Source organism: Sitophilus oryzae, unplaced genomic scaffold (genome assembly GCF_002938485.1).
Source record: "Sitophilus oryzae breed Bouriz unplaced genomic scaffold, Soryzae_2.0 scaffold_41_pilon_pilon, whole genome shotgun sequence".
NCBI lineage: Eukaryota > Metazoa > Arthropoda > Insecta > Coleoptera > Curculionidae > Sitophilus > Sitophilus oryzae.
The window spans coordinates 5,116,634-5,138,092 of record NW_022146996.1 but is presented as its reverse complement, the minus strand read 5'-3'; the positions used below and the strand labels follow the sequence as shown (position 1 = coordinate 5,138,092).

Sequence of the window (21,459 nt, the reverse complement as noted above, 5' to 3'; positions counted from 1 at the left end):
AAAAGCATATTAAGGTACCATAAACTAGTATATTACAAATAATTTGTTAGGTGTCCAACATACAGTATGATATATTTGAAATTAGATAATGGTAAAGAGTTCTACATATTTATATATTTTTTTTATATGGGCTTATTATATTGTTATATCTTCTGTTGGTACTTCCTGGTAACTGTGCTCACAAATTACTTACTTGTACTGGCTATTGGATGCTTATGTCCAATTTCTAACCTTGCTTTGAATACCGGGACGAAATAAAGCCTCTATTTTCTAAGTATTCCGTTTCAATATTGAGAAATAAGACGATTTTACAAATAGCATAGTTAAAACTTTCAAGAAGAAAAAGAAAAGTTTACAAAATTGACTTGAATTGACATAATTTGCTAAAGTTTCTTGATCGGAAATTTGGAAATCATTGGGATTTCTCCGTACAATCGAAGATCAATATTAATGAAATTTTGAACCTCTAAATATAATAAATGTGTCCAAAAATTTGAAATGGAGTGAATAAAGGAACTAAATCTAGTTAATATCATATATGACTTCAGAACAAGAAACTGGGTTGACCTTGAGATTTTAAAAGATTTTAATACCTACTCGTTTTCGTGACTCTTTCATTATTAGACTTAAGGTAGTATCAGACACAGCTATAACGTTTGTTGCGCAGTTTTTATGCAGCAGCTGCCTAAAAAAGTTGCAGGTCGACACTACATGCTTTTCATATGTTCACATCAAAGCGCTACTTTTGCAACATATTTTGGTAGCCGCAGCCTTGGAGGGGCAACATTCAACAGTACACCACCCACAGCTCAAGGTATCGTGTGTGTACCTTTTGGGAGACGGTTGCGTTTTTTTTTAAATGGATGAGTGGATGTGTGGATGAGTGGATGAAATGGATGAGACAGAAGCAGCGACAAAAAAAACAAGAGTGTGGGCCGGGGAATGGATAAGAAAGCGCGAACAGTTGGGTGCATTCAATAATTTACTTACTGAATTGCATGCTCAAGACGAGTGGCACTTTAAAAATTCTATTAAACATTTTACTTGTTCTCTGTTCCAAATCGCTTGTTTTGACTACGACGACATCGCAATTGGTCGGTTAATTCTTTACTAAATACCTACATATAAATCCTGGAGTTAACTGAAAAAAAGTGTATACATTTCGGGCATAGAATACCAATAGATATATTGCTGATACATATACCAACAGAATACTGTACCGATGTCCGCAGTAAAAGTTTCAACTAATTAGTAATCTATTGCTGCACTTGCAACCTTCCTCAACAACTGTTCACACACGGCTATTTCTTAAACTGAGCGCCACAAAAAAGTAGCCTATGCAACCAAGCTGCGATCGTAACGTTGCAGGTTGCCTAGGTATTCAGTATCCACACTTGCAGCAGATCAAGTTGCACAGTTTTTTAATGTGCTGCGCAACAAAGGTAGCTATGTCTGTTACTACCTTTATACTATTCAATTCAATGTGAAACCAGCATAGAAACGTAGTGGGTATCTAATTAACTATTTGATCATATTATCTACATTTGCTACTGGCTCTATAATAATCAATAGTATGTTCGTATTTTCCAGCCGTTGCGGCAAGAAAACAGAGGCGGGAGCGGACCACTTATAGCAAGGAGCAGCTACAAGTCTTGGAAATTTTGTTCGACAAGACCAGGTACCCCGACATTTTTATGAGGGAAGAAGTTGCCGCTAAAATTGGGGTAGCAGAATCCAGGGTGCAGGTAAATACCGAAATATTATAGATGATAATAATAAAACTAAAGGGACTTAAGGCACGTTTTCACGAGCCAAGTGAACTGTTGAAGTCGCAGGAATTCAACTTACTGGAAAGAATGTTCGGCTTAAGCTGAAAATTTCTTTCCCTAATTTTGTATTTCGGATTCTGTGTGTTCCATATATCCTCATATTTTTCATTAATATTAAAAAAAACTCCACAGAATTTTCTTCTGCCTATCTACCAGTTATGGTATCAGTAAGTTATATATGCATTATCTATACAGGTGCATTAGGTAAATGTCTCTTACCTTCAAATATACCAAATAAATGCTCTAATTTTCATTTTTTTAGAAACTCCTTTAAAGAATCCATATATCCTAAAATTTGTCCATAAAAAATGACAAATGCGTGTTAATAACGATCACTAATTTGTTATACGATATGTGTTTAAAAAGCAAATTATACAAAATTCCAAGCAACAAAACCCATGCGTACTATGATGTGCGATCTGTGAAATGCGACGTGAGACTGATCGGACTGCCGACTGATTGTATATACCGTCCTTCGTCATCGTCATTGCGTGTCGTTATTATTTTTCATCAAAAGAGTATTTAGCTATTGGAAAAATGGCCATGTTTCTTGAATGAAGTACTTCCTAGCGTATTTTTGTTATTATCTAAAACAAAGTAACTTGCACTTGGTTGAATGAAAATAGATTCAAGAGACATTTTCGAATTTTTCAAGAGAACAAGTTTTCTTGAGTTAAGAGAATTTTTCTTCAGGCAAAATATTTTCTTTTACGCTAAAATAAATACTCTTGCCACTAATTTTTTTTTTCAAGAATGATGACGACTTTAGTTCAAGTCTATCTTTTTTATCAGTGTGCGTAACGCTATTTCTGCTCGGCTTAAGCTAAACATTTCTTTCCTTAATTTTATATTTCGGATTCTGTGTGTTCCATATACACTCATATTTTCCTTTAATATTAAAAAAAATCACAGAATTTTCTTCTGCCTATCTACCATTTATCATCTCCATTATAAAAACACCACTAGAACACCAAAAGTCCCCGCCTTATCTAGTCAACTGAGACATGAATCAACTCATTTGAACAATTTTTATAATGTTACTTGGTTCACGAAAACGCGCCTTTAGTTAAAGAAATTCTTGTTAAAGGAAACATATTATATGTCATTATATTGAGAGAGTCATTTTCTATCGAAGTGACCGAAAACAATTGAATACTATGTAAATCAATCCTAATTTATGTCATAAACCTATTAACAATGTCAACTTTTGACATTTTTGCTTAAAACAAAATTGTATTTTAAATTTCAATCTAGAGTGCAATGGCTGTGTTAAAAACACTAATTTTTAATCGAGAAGCCTTGGAAAATTATATTTAATCGCCTAATGTTTTTAGTGTAATGTTTTTAGTATAAGTCTTTAGTGTTGCCCTGGCCGGTTAAAATATGTCCAAATCTTATTTTTTTATCATATCTCAATTTTTTAAAATGGGGGTGGCTCATTAACATATTTGGAAAAATCATTTTTTGCGAATAATTTGGTACCACACACTTGGTATTTCGAATCAAATTGTCGTTACGAATCGCATGTATTTTCAAATAAACCATTTTCGACAATGTCAAAAGTTAACATTTGATATGCCACTCTATTCATTTGAACCACACACCATCACTGGTTTGAACTGAAAATGCTGGATATTTTGATATCACCGAAAAAAAAACTTAAAATACACACAAACCTTTCAGTGGTTTTTGAAAAACAAATTTGCAATGTATCACACTAAAAGATATAAATAAGGAAAGAAAAATCTCAGCGTCACTCTCACAAAAGCGAATCGAATCTCCGAAAGTGTCAGCTGGACAAAGGCCTGTTTATGATTATTGTGATGATTCGGTACAGACCGGGCAAACTAAAAACGCATATGTTACACACATCTATCTCCCTTCTTTCCTCTCCGTCCCTGTAACGGTGCTTTATTGCGGCGTGTCGATGACAATGCCATAATGCCAAGGGCGGTATATTTGCTCTGCCATCGGTAATGATTCAATTTAGTGCCTGGTTAGTCTTTTCAGAGAGACGTGCAGCTGCCTGCTTGCTGCCTCTCTCTCTATGTCGTGACGTTTGTGCAATGTATGGGGGGCGACGGTGTAGCTATAGAGCTATTCATCATCGGAATCGTACAACAAAACAAATAAGAACGGGGTAGAAAAATTCATAAGTTTGGGTTGATACATGGTAGGAATTATCCACTAAATTATACTATAGATATCAGAAGTCCTAATAATGTTACGCATTAATTGCATCTGTCACCGTTTAATAGGTTGATGGAAGTTCGAGCCATTTTTTTCTAAAAAATTACAATTAATAGACAAAAAACACAATGAGAAATTAAGTTTTTCTATTTAACCAATAATGATCTACATTTGAGTATTTAAAATAATACACCTTTTGGTTTACGATTTTAAACTTCATTTGATTAATTTGATTTTTCTTCTGATGATAGGAAATATATTTAAATCTACCTATAATCTGTTAAATTAATAGCAAATGAAAAAATCATCAGATTTAAATCATTTCATTTTAATTTTTTCTGGTGGTTTCAGAAATAAATATAATTTATCTACATCATACAATAATGGTAGTTTTATCTATTCATATCAAGAGTTTAAAGCAACGACTGAAGAATCCAAGGACATATAACACCCGAGACCAAATTGTTACCATGGCTCCAAACAGTGCCGTGGCCATATATTTTTCTTAACTTAGCTGCTTAAAGGGATATTTATATTTTTGATAAATGTTTTAACTAGGCCTATGGTGTAGGCGGTGGTATCTTACTAATTAATTACGAAAAAAAACTATTAAAATGTTCAAAAATAAAACTAACAAAAGGTTCAAAACTAGTATCGACGATTAGCACATATCAAGTATATATAGTATCAGAAAAATAATTAGCAAATTCAATAAGAAAACGCTAAAAAGGCGGAGTGGACTGTTTATTTACTTCTGAAACGCAACTCCTGGCTGTTTCTTATCATTGCGGCTTTTACACTTGAAAGCTGAACACATCACCATTGTAATAAAGTTTAAACAAAGTTCACTACACACAAAAATTATTAAAAATCGCTAAAATTGTCGCCGTTGACGAGGTGGTGACTCATCCGTAGGCTCTATTATGATGGCGTCTAACGTAACAAATTCTGCTGCAGCTCCTATATGGGCGTTACATATCCTGGTATTTTTTAGTCATTGGTTAAAGTAATTTTATTTAGGCTTCCAAAAAAGCTTTATATTACGTTTTTGGTTGAATGATAAAGTACAGTCTGAAAATATTTTTGGCAATATACAGTATGTCCCTGGATTGTCTTGACAAGAGGAAAAACTTTTTTAATACTGACATGTATTTTTAGTAAAGAATTTTGCTTGTTATACTTGCGTTTATAGTTTTCCTTGTTTTTATAATAATTTCCTTGTTTTTTATAAGTTTCCATACCGTTTTAGAGGAAATTAAAAAAAAAAACATGGAAATATTTAAAAAATTTCCTAAAAATCAAAAGGCGTTTCTATGGTATTATTATTTCGATTTCATTCTTTGATAGATAGGTACTAAAATATATATATATCCCTTTTAAAATTCTAAATTCGAAAGAATTTTAAAAATTTTTAACAGGAAAGTACCCACTGAAAAGGAAGTACCTACTGTATAATAGTGTCTTCTTCAAAATTCGGTCTACCAAAATTTGCAATCTTGTTTGATATATACAGGGCGAATCAAAACTAAATGTTGTATTTTTCTCCACTATTTTAAAAACATAAGGTTTATAAGGTTTTGATTATTTTGTTTGTGTTTTATTCAGCACTTCCTATACCTAAAATCGATATTTAATGAGAAATTTTTTTTTGGCATATATAAAACAATATCTGACTTTCGCTCTTTCAATAAGACAATATCTGAGTTTATCATTTATAGTGTCATACCTATTTACTACAGTGTGGACTATCTGTCACATAATATTGAATATTACGCCTATTTAGTAATCCATTACCTTTAAAGTTGGCTTCATAGCAAAATATGATTTTAGTTAAATGCCCCAATCTTCATGAACTGTATTAAGTATATGCATTGCGGAATTAATTCTATTCATAGTCATTTAGACCTTGATGTAGTTCCAATTGATAAAGATTGCAACCCTACTCTGAGAAACGTCGGTTTGAGCCGATGTTTCTGGAGAGGAAGCATTACGATTTTCTTTTCCTAATAATAATAGTACATTCAGCTTACTCTCTTCTTTTATACAACATCTAATATATTTTAGTATAATCCACATTGCCTGTACTATCAAATCTTTGTTTTGATTTTTTGAGTACGGATACTTGTGGTGCCCTTAAATCTGGATATCTTTGATGATAACTTCTTCTCGCTTAAAAAATATTTTAAGCTACTCCAATATAATAAATAATATTTATTAATTTGTCACGTTTAAAATTGATTATTGGATTAATTAAAAGGTGTTTCTACTTTGTTAAAAAACCTTACTTTGTTGTAGTTTTAATAATAAACGCTATCTATTCAAAAAATGTTCTAATAAAATATCGGTTTGAAAAATATTTCCAAAATGTGCGTTACCATTGCTCCCATACTCTACAAAAATTGAAATGAAATTGAAAACCAAAAACCTCTTACAGAGCTTTTTCGGAAGCTTGAATCACCCTGTTTATGTTTCACTCGAGGAATACTGAAATTAGAAATACGAAATTTTTAATCATATTTCCCAGTATCATCTATGTTTTTGTAGACTTATAAAGCAGCTTTTAACATTGAATAATTTGACCACATGGACGAAATTACGATTTTTTTCTTGATATTTAAAAAATACGACCACATAACATCTTCATAGTTGCTTCTTGACCTAACCTAACTTCCTTTCTTGAGGAATACCATCATCATATTCTTGCATTTTCCGTGTTTTTTTTTTAAAAAAACCTTTGAAATAATTTTACTTTTGTCAAGCTTTTGTTTATATCAATACTGTATAATATGCTGTATAACAACATGGTTGCCATAACAACAAACGCTATCTTTAATTCCATTTTTATAAATACCTAATGCTTTCTGCTAATTTTGCCTATCAAATTTTTATAATTTTAACTAAATTTTATAAGTTTATAAGTTTTTGGATAAAACTTTGTATTAGATTTGTCTTTTAGTTCCACTTAGACTCAAGATATCATAATGTTATGTTAAAAATAAGGGAAACATTGCAAATAATTTCTGTAGTTCGATGTCAGATGCTATATTTTCGAAAGTTCATTGGACAATACAATCGAAAAATAAAGCCCAATAACAAAACCCGGATTATATATACAGGAAAAAATAAAAAGCTGCAACTAGGTGGATGGACGTTAAGGGACCCGGCACAAAAATATTGCCCTCCCTTAAGGAACCAATTCGATTGCAATCATCCCTTCTTTCGAACGTCGAAATGGAACATTTCAAATTTTGAAGTAGAAAAAGAAAGAAAAAAACGGGCAGAAGTTAATCCCTTGCTTTTATAAAAAATCGACCACCCTCTTTACTTCACCTTCTTCGCAGGCCCATCTATCTAGGGATTCAAAAATATACAGGATATTTATCAAATAATACAGTGTAATTGTGTCAAATTGTAAATAAAAAAAGGTATCGGCCATCGATGAGAATAAAAATTAAGAACAATAATAATAAATATGAGATGCTGACAACGTTATCAAGGAACATGGCAATGTTAGAAAACACTCAAAAAATATTTCATCTGTAAAACTTAACGTTTTAACATAAATAGCTATACACATTCACCGGCACGAAAATCCCACCTTAAAATTTCCATGTATTTTAAAGTTTTTAGCCGATTTTGATTATATTTTTGAGCAATATGTAGCTAAGTTATTTGACTTTTTATTATCTCATTATAAATTAAAAATAATTAAAAATAAAATTTTTCATCTATCGATTATACGAGAGAGCAAACAAAATGTTGATATTTTGGTGAAAGTTTGAAACACCCTGTGGAATATATTAAGACAGCAAGGAATTTAAAACTTCTTTTATACATCCTTTCTCGATAGTTCTTTTTTGTTCATCTCAATAGCTTTATTTTTGTGGGAGTTATTCTTTTGAAGAAGACACTAACACTTTTTCGTAATTTTACATTAAAACTATGCCTTTGCTTTTGGTCCTAGTCAACAGACTTAGTAAATTGTGGTCCCGAAGCAGGCCTTCTTGACATAAGATTTGCTTCGTTGAATTTTCTTTTTGCAGTCTGTTCACTTACATGTACGTTCCTTAAGTGCAATTCATTATAAATTTGGAAAACTAGAAAACGGCGGGTTATCTAAACTTACGATTAGTCGATCGTCTCGATTCGAAGTTCTCAAACGAAGGTTCCTGGATGTGTAGCAAGTGAACTTGTATCGAGGAAGTGACTGCACTGTACTTCGTGCATACTGGCCAGTTAGAAAATGCTCAAATCGTATTTTTAATCATATCTCAGTTTTTCCAAATAGAACGAGGGTAGCTCATTAGCATATTTGGAAAAAGCATTTTTTTACGAATAATTTGATACCACACACTTGGTATTTCAAGTCAAATTTTCGTTACGAACCGCAAGTTGTAATTTCAAATAAATCATATGCGAAAATGTCAAAAGTTGACACATGATATGTCATTCTATTCAGAGTGACATTTTCTATCGAATAAAGTAATAAAATACCGGGGGTGCTATTTAAAAATCAAAAGTTGTAGTCATTTCCGGTGAAACCGGAAGTGACCGAAAACAATTGAATACGTCAATCAATCCTAATTTATATCATATACTAACATACCAAATCTCGTTTTTTTAACTAAAAAAATAAAAAGGTTATAGGGGTGAGCCACTTTTGAGACGCACCCGGTATATTAAATTTTAAAATAAATCAAAATTTTAAGGTGCCCGTTTTTCGTGCCGGCGAGTGTACGACGGTACTATGACACTTATACTCATTAAGTTTAAAATATTTATTCTGAATAATTCAGTACTGGTCCCGTTTCCAGCTGGGCAGGTAGAATGTCTACTCCATAGTTTCCCCATTTTTCAGAATCTATATAGGCACTTAACTTTCTATTTTCGAGAATACACGCAATCGTGTTTACTAAGGTTTCCAGAACCGGAACTGTTTCTCTGAACCGGAAATTTCGCTACCACCCCTTTAAGGAACCTCGCCAAAATTATCATCGATGTGTGTAGGTATCGTATAACTAATACATTGAACATTATTACACTAAATATTCCCGATGTCGCTGATGTTGGCTTCTGCTGCTTCCTCTAGTCCCTCCAATAAACCTTGCCCTGAAGCGTCCGTATTCCAGTATCAGACAGTGGCACAGCAGGTGCTCTATGGTTTCTTCTTCCTCTCCGCATTCTCTGCAGTAGTCGTCGATGGAAATCTTCCATCTTACAAGGTTTACCCCCGTAGGGCAGTTTCCAGTGATGACACCTACAATTGTGCGACTAGGTTCTTTTAGTGCTCGACTAGTTTTTTTGTCTTTTTACGATCTACCACTGGCCACAGTCTTCGAGCTGTAGCGCAGTCCTCACGGTGTTGCCACGTCTCTTGCAGCTTCGCCTTGATGGTAGTTCCTATAGCTTCCTTCACTGTGTTGATCGTCACAAGCAAGTGGTGGGTCATCTGCCATGGCCTCTCCCCTGGCCCCCTCACTCTTTGGCGAGTCTATCTGCTTCTTGACTGTTCACAACATTGCTGGGGTCTGGCACCAGCACAAAGTAGCCCGACTTGGCGCAGCTTCTCGGCGCGGTCCATCACAGTTTTCGATCTCACTGATTGCATGGTGATTTTTCGACAAAATTCGGCTTGAACAAATATGTAAAGAGTTTTCGTTATTTTCCTAATTATTATCTAAGAAAAATGAGATGTAGATAAAAAAAACCGCAAAAATGCAAGGCTATATATTATAGACCAGCTCATAACAACTATTGACACGCATTATAGTACTACTGATACCAAATGAACTTTTAGTTACGGCATCGAGGGCGCGATTATTAAATTCATTGGTACATATTCGGTGCCAGGCTGACTAACTGGAATTTAAATCTCTCGCTGGCGATGCAGGTGGTAGTTCCGCTGTAAAAAATGTCATATTTATTTACTGATATTTTGAATAGTTTAAATATTGTACTATAGATGTATTTGCTTAAAATTTTGTACTAGCACTCAAAAATTGTTCTGTTTAGAAGAGCTTATAGTGCGAAGCGTACAAGATGCTAAAGCAGCTTAACGGCCGCTGTAAAAAACTCATCGCATCCTTACTAGAATATTTCGAACGGAAACGCGGTAATAATGGTCCTTTGCGTTGCTTATGTGCTGTTAGGAAGGTGAGTTTTGTTGATGTAAATAAAAACTGCTTATATATTTACAATTAATTAATTTTTGTTTCCTAAAATATTTTAATTAAAAGGAAATATGTAAAAGTTGGCAACCGGCAACGCTGTGCCGGTCAAGCTTAATCACGTGACTAAAATGTTATTTGGTATGATCATATACATATAACTAAATATACTCAGTCTAATCTCTAAAAAGTGAAGCCCAAACAGTGAAAGAGAAGTATGGACTTCTGCATAAGTCTATTTCACCCGGATATTCATTTAACTGCACCTGCACATGCAGAAGAAGCACTTACATGAAGAAGTTTTCATTGGTCGGTGTTTTTAAAGGGAAGTGGTTGACTGACATTTTACCTAACCTTTTTTTTTCTTAAATTTTATTTATATTTTTATTATTTATAACACATTATCATGGAGTTGGAAAAATATCAGAAAATAGTTGGAAACAATAAACTAAACAAAATTACTATTTTACGCGCACAAATCAAAAGTAATCCAAACAGAACTAAAATAACAATCAATCGGAATTTGGCGCAATCACAATTCAATCGATATATGGGTGAAATAGACTTATGTAGCATTAATATGAAGCTGAGTTATGTTTCACGGGGTTAAATAGGGAACACTGAGTATATTTAGTTATATGTATATGGATATGATCTATAGGTATGACAAATAAATGAGAGGCCACCTTTGTATAGAACATAGTACTGTGAGAAGACGAGAAGTTAAAGCAATTATAACAAACGAAAAATTGTATGTAACAAAATTATTGCTAAAGCAACCTTCGCCACGTATAGGCAATAGCTTTTGTGCTATTGTGTCTCGCAAAGTCTTCCACTAGCGACGACAGCTTTTATTTTGCGAAACGCGCTGTATAAGGACCGCTCTTCGGTCCCCTGTTTCAATCGGGGCCGGGATAACTGTATATATTTTATTCAATACAATAACACAATGAGTCGGAACGGACCGGTGCCGGGGTTGTTTTCCATTAGCGCTGCGGATTAACAGGGGTCGTTTCACCCCGCCTCCTCGCTTGTTCGTTCGCTCGCTCCCCCTATGAAATAACTATTATATACAGGGGGAATGGCAAAGGGCGGCGCGGCGCGGCGCGGGGCCAAGTATTACGGAGTTAGTCCGCGCTAATCTCGGCTTAGAGTCGTTTTTTTCCTCCTTCCGGCATCTTTGACTTTTTAAGATGATGACGACGATGAGTCGCGGTGGTCGGTATGTTTGTTTATGGGATGAATTTTGGGGTTAGGTTAAGTTATACAGACAATTCCAGAACACGTGACTTTGACAGATCCGCCATTTTCGCTGGCAGGCATACAACTGTATATAAACCATTGGTTTGCATTCATCTTATTGCGTTTTTAGTCTTTTTTAGCGTTATACTAAGGGCTGGCAAAGGTTAGTCTTGGGTCGAGATTTCCGTATGTAAGAAGAGTACAATGCGTTTATAATGTACTGAAAAAAGAGAGGACAGTAAACACGTTGCCAAACGTATGAAATAAACCGAGAAACTGTGCACATCGCTAAGAGACGTGGAAGGGGATATAGCAGATTTGTCGAGAAGTGTCTAGCCCTAGCAGTCAACTATTAAGCTTGACCAATCAGGTTGGTCAGCGTGGTTATTTGAAGGGTGTTAATTCATTTGTGTTTGTCAAAAACTCTAACGTGATTGGTCGGGTTTAATAGTTGCTTGCTAGGGCTAGACACAAGTGATTTGTCGCAGTTGACCGGTCGACCGGTCGACCGCAATCACTTGTAATCAATATCTCTGTCAGTACGTAAAGTTCTAGGGAAAGGTGTACGTCATGCGTTCAGCTTCACGATTTAATTACGTCTCGTGATACTTAATATGTTTATTTTTTAACGAGTTGTTGTAATTTTTCCTATAGCTTGATTTTTTTAAGTGCAAGCTAGAAACACTTGCATTTTTGGTAAAAATAAGTGGAATTGAGTAGGTGTTTGATAGTGGTCGCGCTATTAGAACTCTGAATTCAAAAATCGATATCTCGAAATCTATTACAAATAATAGATTGTAGTTTTTTCAAGAACTTTGTTAATATTTCTGCTTTATTTTCTTTGTAGACAGTATGTGAAAATCTTTATCAATAAAAAAATTACACGATTGCTGAAAATTGCTATGCTCTAAAAGTAAATGGATGGATTGTTTACAATTTTTGAATGGAAAAAACAGCCTTATCGAATTTTTCTTATGTAAACATATTGTAAAATATCCGATCTTGAAAATAAAAAAAGTTTCAATATCTAAGTGGTTCTTGAGTTATGGCCGGTTATGTGTTAAAAAGTTGAGTTTTTAAATTATCGCGATTACTGAGGTTTTCTCGTTTTAAAAAAAATGACACCCTAACGATATCCTTATAATTCCATTTCAGATGCTCAGAAACATGTCTAATGATTTTATCTAGTTATCTCTTGAAAAAAATAAGTCTTTTAAAAATAAGCGGTTTGCGATCGTGATTTTACTTTACTTGATAGGGAAAGGCGTATCGGCAACGCCGCAACAGCACACCGTCGCGCGTCGCGTCGGTCGGTCGCATTTCTCTCACTCCGACTTAATAAGATCCCTATGCGATTTACTTCCACACATGTAAATGCCGACCCAAAAGTAACAGTTGCCAGCACGGTAGACATATTTTCTTTAATTCTTAATTTCCTTTAAATCTCAATTTCCTTTAATTGTCAATTTTAATTGTCCTAGAATCAGTAGAAGATAAACCAATTAAGGGGTTTGTAGAATGTAGAATTTTTAGGAGACGAGTTAATCACCGCTACCTTAAAGATCTATCGTGTGTTCCCCTTTCTTCAGTTATAACGAGTTATAACTCATCAAAGAGTCTCAGGGCTTTAACAAAAGCCAGTATCTGAGACGGCTCCACAGGGGCCAGTTCTCCGTCTTAGACATCAGCCGTACCAAAGTTCATGGCGAACGGTCGTCGTCTCGGCGCAGTCAGTGATAAGACGTTCTGGTGTTTACCCATTTTCCCCACAGAATCTGCATTCGCCGTCGTTCCTCAGCTTCAGCGTACTGAGGTGTTCGTTGAGGAGACAGTGTCCTGTTAGAAACCCCGTGACAATCCGAAGAAAAAAAATTAAGTCGTAAGTTCTGACGAACTTTTTCGAGTGTCTTAGGTTGGAGGACTCCTATTCCAGGTTACGGATGGAGTCTTCTAGGTTCTTCAGTTCCGCCTTTAGTTGGTTTCCGCTTGGAAAACAGAATGGTTCTGGTCCAGTTAGTGGAGTGTGCGCTCCTTTTCTAGCTAGATCATTTGCTTTTTCATTGTCTTCTATCGCTTGGTGAGCGGGCACCCAGAGTAGGAGGACTTTATTTTCTTTGTCTATTTTGTTCAGCTTCCTTAATTAAGGGGTATTTTTATGAGGCAGAATTGAGGCAGAATTACAGATGACAAAGTCTCCTGGTATTGATCTAGTTGAAGTAATACTAGATCACTGGTAGAAAAATAATATTAAACAGTTTTATGTGAAGTGGTTATGCTTTTCATCCAGGTTTAACTCATGGATTGATGTTTCACATATTATTTAAAATTTATAATATTTAAACTTTATAAATGAAGAGTTATACAATTCAAAATATTTTTTTTAAATCGTATTATATTTAAATAAACTTACATTTATTAGTATATATTTTATATGACACTGGCTGGTCTTCCAGAAGTGCAATCCTCGTCATATATTTAGGCTTATGGTCTTCTATCTCAGATTATTTAAATTGAATAAAATTGATTAATGATTGGAGGATTATGAAAATTCATTAGTCGATTTTCATCTTTTATAGCAACATGCGCTAATTGTAAACTCAATAAATTATAATTTTGAGAAACGGACTCACCAGTGCCTCGAACTCGTTTGTTTTTAAAATCGCTTTCATACAGGGGCCTTCGTTTTAAGCATTTACCCCTTTTAGCTACTCTTCTCTTTGAACTTTAGATAAATCATTTAAATTATCTCCTCTGTTAGTCAAATCAGCAGGAATTTGGACAAATAAGACATTATCACGCATTGAACACTTAATAACAGAACAAAAATGAGGCTGTTTTAACTTCGTTTGAACCTTGGAATAAGATGTTTACATATGGACAACGTGAAAATGAATTATTTTGTGTGCCTCCCAGCAAATATGGCCGACCTGTCAGTGACTGTCATTCTGGAATAGTCTATAGGAAAAGAGAAGTCCTTTTAATTTTATATTAATATTAGCTGACCCGGCTAACTACGCACCGCCTTACACTAAAGAGTTTTTCCTTTTATCAATCTTGTTGTACGGTTGACTAATTCAAGTATTTTCTATATATTTAAATCTCTTCCTAGATTTGAACTTCCTGTAATTTTCCTTCTATTTTCCGTTAAATTTCTATTCTACAATGTCTAGTATGTCACTGATTTACAGTGTTATCAATTGCGGAAGATGGTGGATTTCCAAACCTAATTTGTTTATAAATAAATTTTTTCTATAATTTTTTTCCGTGAATTTTTCCGATATTTTAATAGTTATTCGGTCAACAAATCAGAAAATATTAATATTGGTCCAGTTTTTGAGTTATGAATGATATGACTAACCGTAACGTTTGATTTTACTCTTTCTCATTATTATTTTATGATCTTTGTTCCATCAATGTTGAAATATTTTTTAAAATAATTTATATATATATATATATATATATATTCTTTAATATGAATATTTGAAAACCTAAATATTTGGCTAATATTGTCAAGACTTTTCAATTTATGCCGACTTTCGCTTATGCGCCAATTTGAAAGGGGTAAGGGATCAGTTACCTGCATGACGTCTATTTAGATGTGTTTTTAAAAAACATTAATAATTAAACAATTAAAACATAACAATCAGGTCGACGAAATCAGACGCATGTCACTGAAAGGTGAATTCATCACGGTCATCGCCGGGTGAGTGGAATAAACCGTTAGTGCGCTTGCGCACACACCGGCAAAATCGGTGCCGGATCCGGCGCCGGATTTGCACAAGTTCCGAGAGTTGTATTTAATTATATTGCATTTGCCGTCCGCAGGACTATTTTACTGGATTGGAGTGTATGTGAAGGAGCTAATTTATTTATATTGTAATCGATTTCAGCATCGACACCGGCACCGATTTTGCCATTGTGTGTGAAAGCGCTCTTAGACGACATGACCGTCGACGATCACCATGAGTCAGAATCTTAACGAGTTGTTAATGAGTCGATCAGTTAGACAGTCAATGAGTTGATAGTTGATCGCGCACAGTCAAAATATGTTGGCTAAACTGTAATTAGTTCAGCATACACTTTGTTTTACCTTTTCCCAAATTGTCATAAAATCAGGTCTGCATAAATTGAAGTTTTAATAATATTACAACTAATATATTTTTTGTCGTTTTGTATTTGATGGTTTTCTTTGAGGTGGAATATGAATTTATGACCAGGCGGATTTTACTTTGACAGATATAAACAATTCTAATAGAATTTTCCATAGTAATTGTTTATCTTTTATCCCGCTTATCACACTTGACGATGAAACTTTTGGATAAAACTTTTACTTTTTAATAATACATCGTACTACCGAAAAATTTATGACCAAGCGGATTTGACTTTAACAGATATAAACAATTCTCATGGTATTTTCCACAGTAATTGTTTATCTTTTTTCACGCTAATCACACTTGATCATAAAGCTTTTGGATAAAACCGTTACCTTTTAACAAATAACAATACATCGTACTACCGAATATTTTATGGCCAGGCGGATTAGACTTTGACAGATAAAAACAATTCTTATGGAATTTTCCATAGTAATTGTTTATCTTTTATCCCGCTTATCACACTTGACGATGAAACTTTTGGATAAAACTTTTACTTTTTAACAATACATCGTACTACCGAAAAATTTATGACCAAGCGGATTTGACTTTAACAGATATAAACAATTCTCATGGTATTTTCCACAGTAATTGTTTATCTTTTTTCACGCTAATCACACTTGATCATAAAGCTTTTGGATAAAACCGTTACCTTTTAACAAATAACAATACATCGTACTACCGAATATTTTATGGCCAGGCGGATTAGACTTTGACAGATAAAAACAATTCTTATGGAATTTTCCTTAGTAATTGTTTGTCTTTTACCACGCTAATCACGCCTGATCACGAAACTTTTGGATAAAGCTTTCAGCTATTAATAACTATATTTTTTTATTTATATTTTTTATCTAATATAAATTTGAATTACCCTGTACATATAATATAATTCATATTTATTGCCTCGATGCTTACGAGTATTCTTTATCAGTTAGACAGTTAACGAGTTGATAGTTGATCGCGCACAGTCAAGATATGTTGGCTAAACTGTAAATAGTTCAGCATCAAAGACATTATAAATATAGACCGAACATCTCATTCATAAATACTCGTTGGTAGTGTATCAAACATTCCAATGTGTCAAACAAGGACAGAAGAGACAGAGAAGTCTAAAATTTTCGACCCCGGCAACTAGGCTCATTTGGATTGTTTTAATGGCCAGTGGCGTATCGTTTTTTGGAACGAATTTAATTAGTAAAGTAAAAGTAAAGTAATTAGTAAAATGTTTACTCCATATTAATATACTACATTAACACTTTTTCGTCAGGTGAGTTTTGTTATAAGGTCTAATATAATAATATAATTAATATCCCACATATACTTATGTTGAAACGTTAGTAGGTCGTTTTCGAAAATCGCTCCAACGTCGATTTTCAATTTAAACTTTCAGTTAATTCTATATAAACTTTCAGTTACTTTTGAATATTTACAGGGTGACTCAGGCTTCCGAAACAGTTCTATATTAGGTTTGTGGTTGGTGACTTTTCTTTCAATTTTTTTTTCAGAATATGGAGGCAATGGTAAAGCACGTTTTAGACATTTTTGTAAACATAGATGGCCGGAACATATTTTCAAACCAAAGTTGTAGATTTGCCATTAAATTTCCATTCCAGAAATACCTAGGGTTGCCACCTGTCCTTTTTTGAAAAGGACAGTCCTTTTTTGGAATAACTTGTCCTTTTGACTTTTTTTGACTTAAAAAGTCATTTTTATTTACGTATTTTCCCTGAGAAAATTACCTACAACAAACAGAAATATTATTTTCGTCTAAATTTAATTAGAGATGTTATAAAACTTATAAATAATTTTTTCTTGTTTAAAATAGGCAACATTATTTAGAACTTCCCATTTAATCTCAAATGATAATTTAGGTTTTAGTTTTACCTTTTTTGATCTTAAAAAGAACTTTTTAAAATTAGTAATTAGTAACGATTTAGTTAGTTCGCAATCGATAGCTACCTGTAAAGTACTGTGTAATAGATGTTTATTATTAATAACTTTCTATACCCAAAATCAATATTTAATGAGAAAATTGTGTTTTTTTAAAAATATAAGACAAGATTTAACTTTCGGTCTTCTTCTTGTATTATGATGGCCCTGATACGAGGCAATTACCTTTTAGTCTCTCAATAGAAGGCATTTATCATTAAAAGTATCAAATCTGTGTGCTACAGTATGGGATTTCTGTCGCATAATAATGAATATTACGTTTATTTACAAATCCATTACTTTTAAAGGTAGCTTCATCAGACAATCAAATTTTAGTTAAATGTCCCAATCTTCATGAACTGTATTAAGCATATGTATTGCGGTTTGAATCACCCTGTATGTTGACAAAAATATTTTGAAAATGTGCGTTACAATGGCCCCGATTTTATGTAAAAAAATGGAATAAAAACCAAAAACGTAATAGGTATAAAGCTTTTTTGGGGGCCTGGGTCACACTGTATATAGGTATGTATAAAACTAGTAGCCTAAGAATTGTTTACAGTTCGTCCCATTCTAAAAAAGGTAAACACACCGTACAAATAACTCTAGGAGAGGTATTTGTACGGTGGTAAAAAATTGTTTAAACGAGGCCGAAGGGGCAGATAATGCAATAAAATGTAAAAAAAGGGCGGGTAAACACCTTTGTTTATTTGTTGAGCAAAATTCCTTTAGAATATCGTATATAATGACCAAAATATGACGCAATTTTAAGAAAAAAAAAAATGTCACTTTCTGGCTTATAATAAAGTTTCAAATGCAACGTTTATATTCAAATTTGTTATGATCTACAAGAGTTAAGTAGTAATTGAGACGAATTATAATTCAATTACCGGCTACTACGTTCTTGTTTTAATAGCTCAAAATTCAACAAATATAATTAGAAATTATTTTAATTGTGAGAGGCTCCCTTGTGAGACGCCTATGTATGGCGATTACGGCGCGGCGGAAACAATACCTACCTGTGAAAAGACAAATTCGGGTAATTTGAGCTTATTTTTCCACACATTTGACACTGTCGTACCATATTGAAAATTCGCAGATTCAAAAGTACGTTAAACAAAAGCAAAAACTACTGAAAAACACTGAAAAGTTCACTTCGAACTTGATTCCGACTTCAAACATACCGTAAGCTAAACGTAGTACGCTATAACGGACCAAGGGCCGTCGCGAGGGGTGGTGGGACGGACGGCTCATTTCATTCTGTAAGACTAGCAGCGACGTTGCCAATAGTTCTAGACGTTTCAGCACATTAAACAGTAAACATGTCCTTTAATAGTAACGCATATATCCTCTGGTTAATAACATATTATTACGCATGCTTCTTTAAAAATAAACTATTAATTTAATTAAAAAATTGAGATTTATTGATATCCGGTGAAGGTTTTAAAGTCACCTTTTCTGCAAATCAAACTAAGTAGACAGGCGCAAATTTGAGATGTGGCAATGTCGCTTTCTCTATCTCAGTTGGTTTTTACAGTACGTAGTCAACCTCCGATTGTTTGATCGGGTTAAAATGCAAAATGTGATATCTGTTCTTCCTAAATCTATGTTCAGCATACACTTTGTCTTACCTTTTCCCAAATTGTCATAAATTAAGGTCTGCATAAATTGAAGTTTTAATAATATTACAACTAATATATTTTTTGTCGTTTTGTATTTGATGGTTTTCTTTGAGGTGGAATATGAATCTATGTGTATTTTGTGGCTATACTTGAACAGCATATTACATAGTATTAGCATTAGTATCTCTATAAAACGATCTTAAATCAGTCAACATTTTATTTCTTTTTACATAGTGTCTTTAGTTATGTTTAGCTCTAGATTTCATTAAATGTTTCTATAGTCTTTAAGAATCCATCTAAATAGTGTGTTTTCTTTCAGGTATGGTTTAAGAACCGACGAGCCAAAGCCCGTACGCAACAGCAGCAACACGAGGCAGAGAGGAACAAGCCGAAGAAAATGCGACGCCCTTCCGCATCATCGGCAACATCATCTTTGTCGCAACCGTCGACTTCTGTGTCTCAACCGTCCACTTCCGCTTCTTTGCCACAACCGCAACAAGAAGCCTCGATAGTAGCCTCAACTGCCATACTACCGAAAAAACTTTCGCCCCCGTCAAATATGCTGACGCCGACAAGCAGCATATCGTCCCCTCCGGGATCAAGTTTAAAAACAGATTTACCTGGCCAATCTGTTTTAGAAAAGATGACGGAGGTGTATGGTTGCAGCCCTGACCTACCGACAACGGGGAGTCCATTCATTCAACAAAACTCCTCATCGCCATTCGGACATGCGACACAAGGCTCACCGACTACGCAGGTCTCCCAGATTTCGCCTCAGTCATGCGTGTCACATCTAAGCAATACTATTCAAAATTTTACCCTGGGAAGTAGTGCGGGGAGCGTAAGCCCATCCCCGCCTACGACACCGGGAATGGCTGTGTACAACCACGCTCCGAATGTTGTGCCAACGAACTATCCCCACGCACATACTCAAACCTACCAAACTGATTTAAACAACCATAATGCTTGGTATGCGAACCAGGTCGCTCAGACCAATTATTATCAAAATAACCAGAACCACGGGTCGTATCCTAATCAGGTTCTGAATGTAGATTATCATCACTATCAAGCTTACCCTTATCCAAACGGAAACCACTGGGGTAATATTCACCCACACCCGGGGTACAGCGTGCCACCCAGCACCTCACAATGCTATCCCAACTTTGATAACCAAAATCACATGCAGCATTAGTGAATGGATAGTATTTTTGTCTGACGCAACGTGATTGATAGAACACTGACAAAAGCTGATTGTCATTTTTAATAGTAATATTTTGTATCATATGTATATAGGATGAAACGAACGGAAAAATCCGTTTATTTTTGTAAATATTACAGTGTCTATAGCAATTAGGTACCACACGACACCAAAATATTATATGATCAAATATGCTTTGACTAAGACAGTTAAAAAACCGCTGTCATTTTGAGAAGCATGTTTCGTCATAAATCATTTTGACCATTTTTTCAATTTGTAATTTTGTTTATATATTTTTTGTTTACATCAGTTTATTTCATACATTTTATTAAAATTTCTGTTCTTTCTACTGCATAGTCTAAAATCTTGACTCGTACATAATCCTGAAAAGTTTGGATTATTCAGATATACAGGGTGACCCAGAAATAAGTGCAAGTATTTTAAGGGGTGGTAGATCTCGATAAAATAAACATATTTTCTCTTTATCGTTTTTCAAATAAGTCCAAAATATCGGAGTTATTTTACTTTGAAAATTTTCAAAAAAAAAATATTTTTTACTAAAATTTTGAGAACCACTGGATCTTTTCTGGATTTTCTTTCTTGTAAATTTAATCTACTACTTATGTTGCCATATTATCAAGAAATTATTTTTTTTTAAATAAAAACAAAAAAAATTTCAAAGTTTTCAAAAAAAAGTTCGCGAAAAAACCTCATAGGCGTGTTTTTGGGGTTCAACTGTACTACCTGTTAAAATACTTACACTTATTTCTGGGACACCCTGTATATTTAAAAAAAAATAGCCCAGTAAATGCTGCTTTCTCATTTTAATAGTAAGCTTTAAAATCTGAAATATTCAGCATTACAGTTTTTTATTTGACTTTGACAGATATAAACAATTCTCATGGAATTTTCCATAGTAAATATTTATCTTTTATCACGCTAATCACGCCTGATCATGAACATTTGGATGGCATTTTCAGTTTTTAATAATACACCGTACTACCGAAAAATTTATGACCAAGCGGATTTGATCTTTAACAGATTAAAATAATCCTCATGAAATTCTCCATATTAATGGTTTATTTTTATCACGCTAATCGCGCCTGATCATGAACATTTGAATGAAATTTT

The 21,459-nt window shown here is 34.0% G+C and overlaps 1 protein-coding gene across 2 annotated transcripts in view; it reads left to right on the top strand.

Moving 5' to 3' along the window:
- The window catches only part of LOC115885671 (homeobox protein OTX1 B-like), an 81,943-nt gene extending 61,163 nt beyond the window's left edge, over positions 1 to 20,780 (top strand). Inside the window, exons 3-4 of one of the 2 annotated variants that reach the window (XM_030904653.1) lie at positions 1,591 to 1,745; positions 19,450 to 20,780. In XM_030904653.1, coding sequence (XP_030760513.1) covers positions 1,591 to 1,745; positions 19,450 to 20,322 — 1,028 coding nt within the window. In that variant the 3' untranslated portion in view covers positions 20,323 to 20,780. Of the gene's footprint in view, positions 1 to 1,572; positions 1,746 to 19,449 lie in introns of both variants that reach the window. The other variant, XM_030904652.1, reaches the window with a different exon arrangement.
- Positions 20,781 to 21,459: the final 679 nt, after the last annotated feature.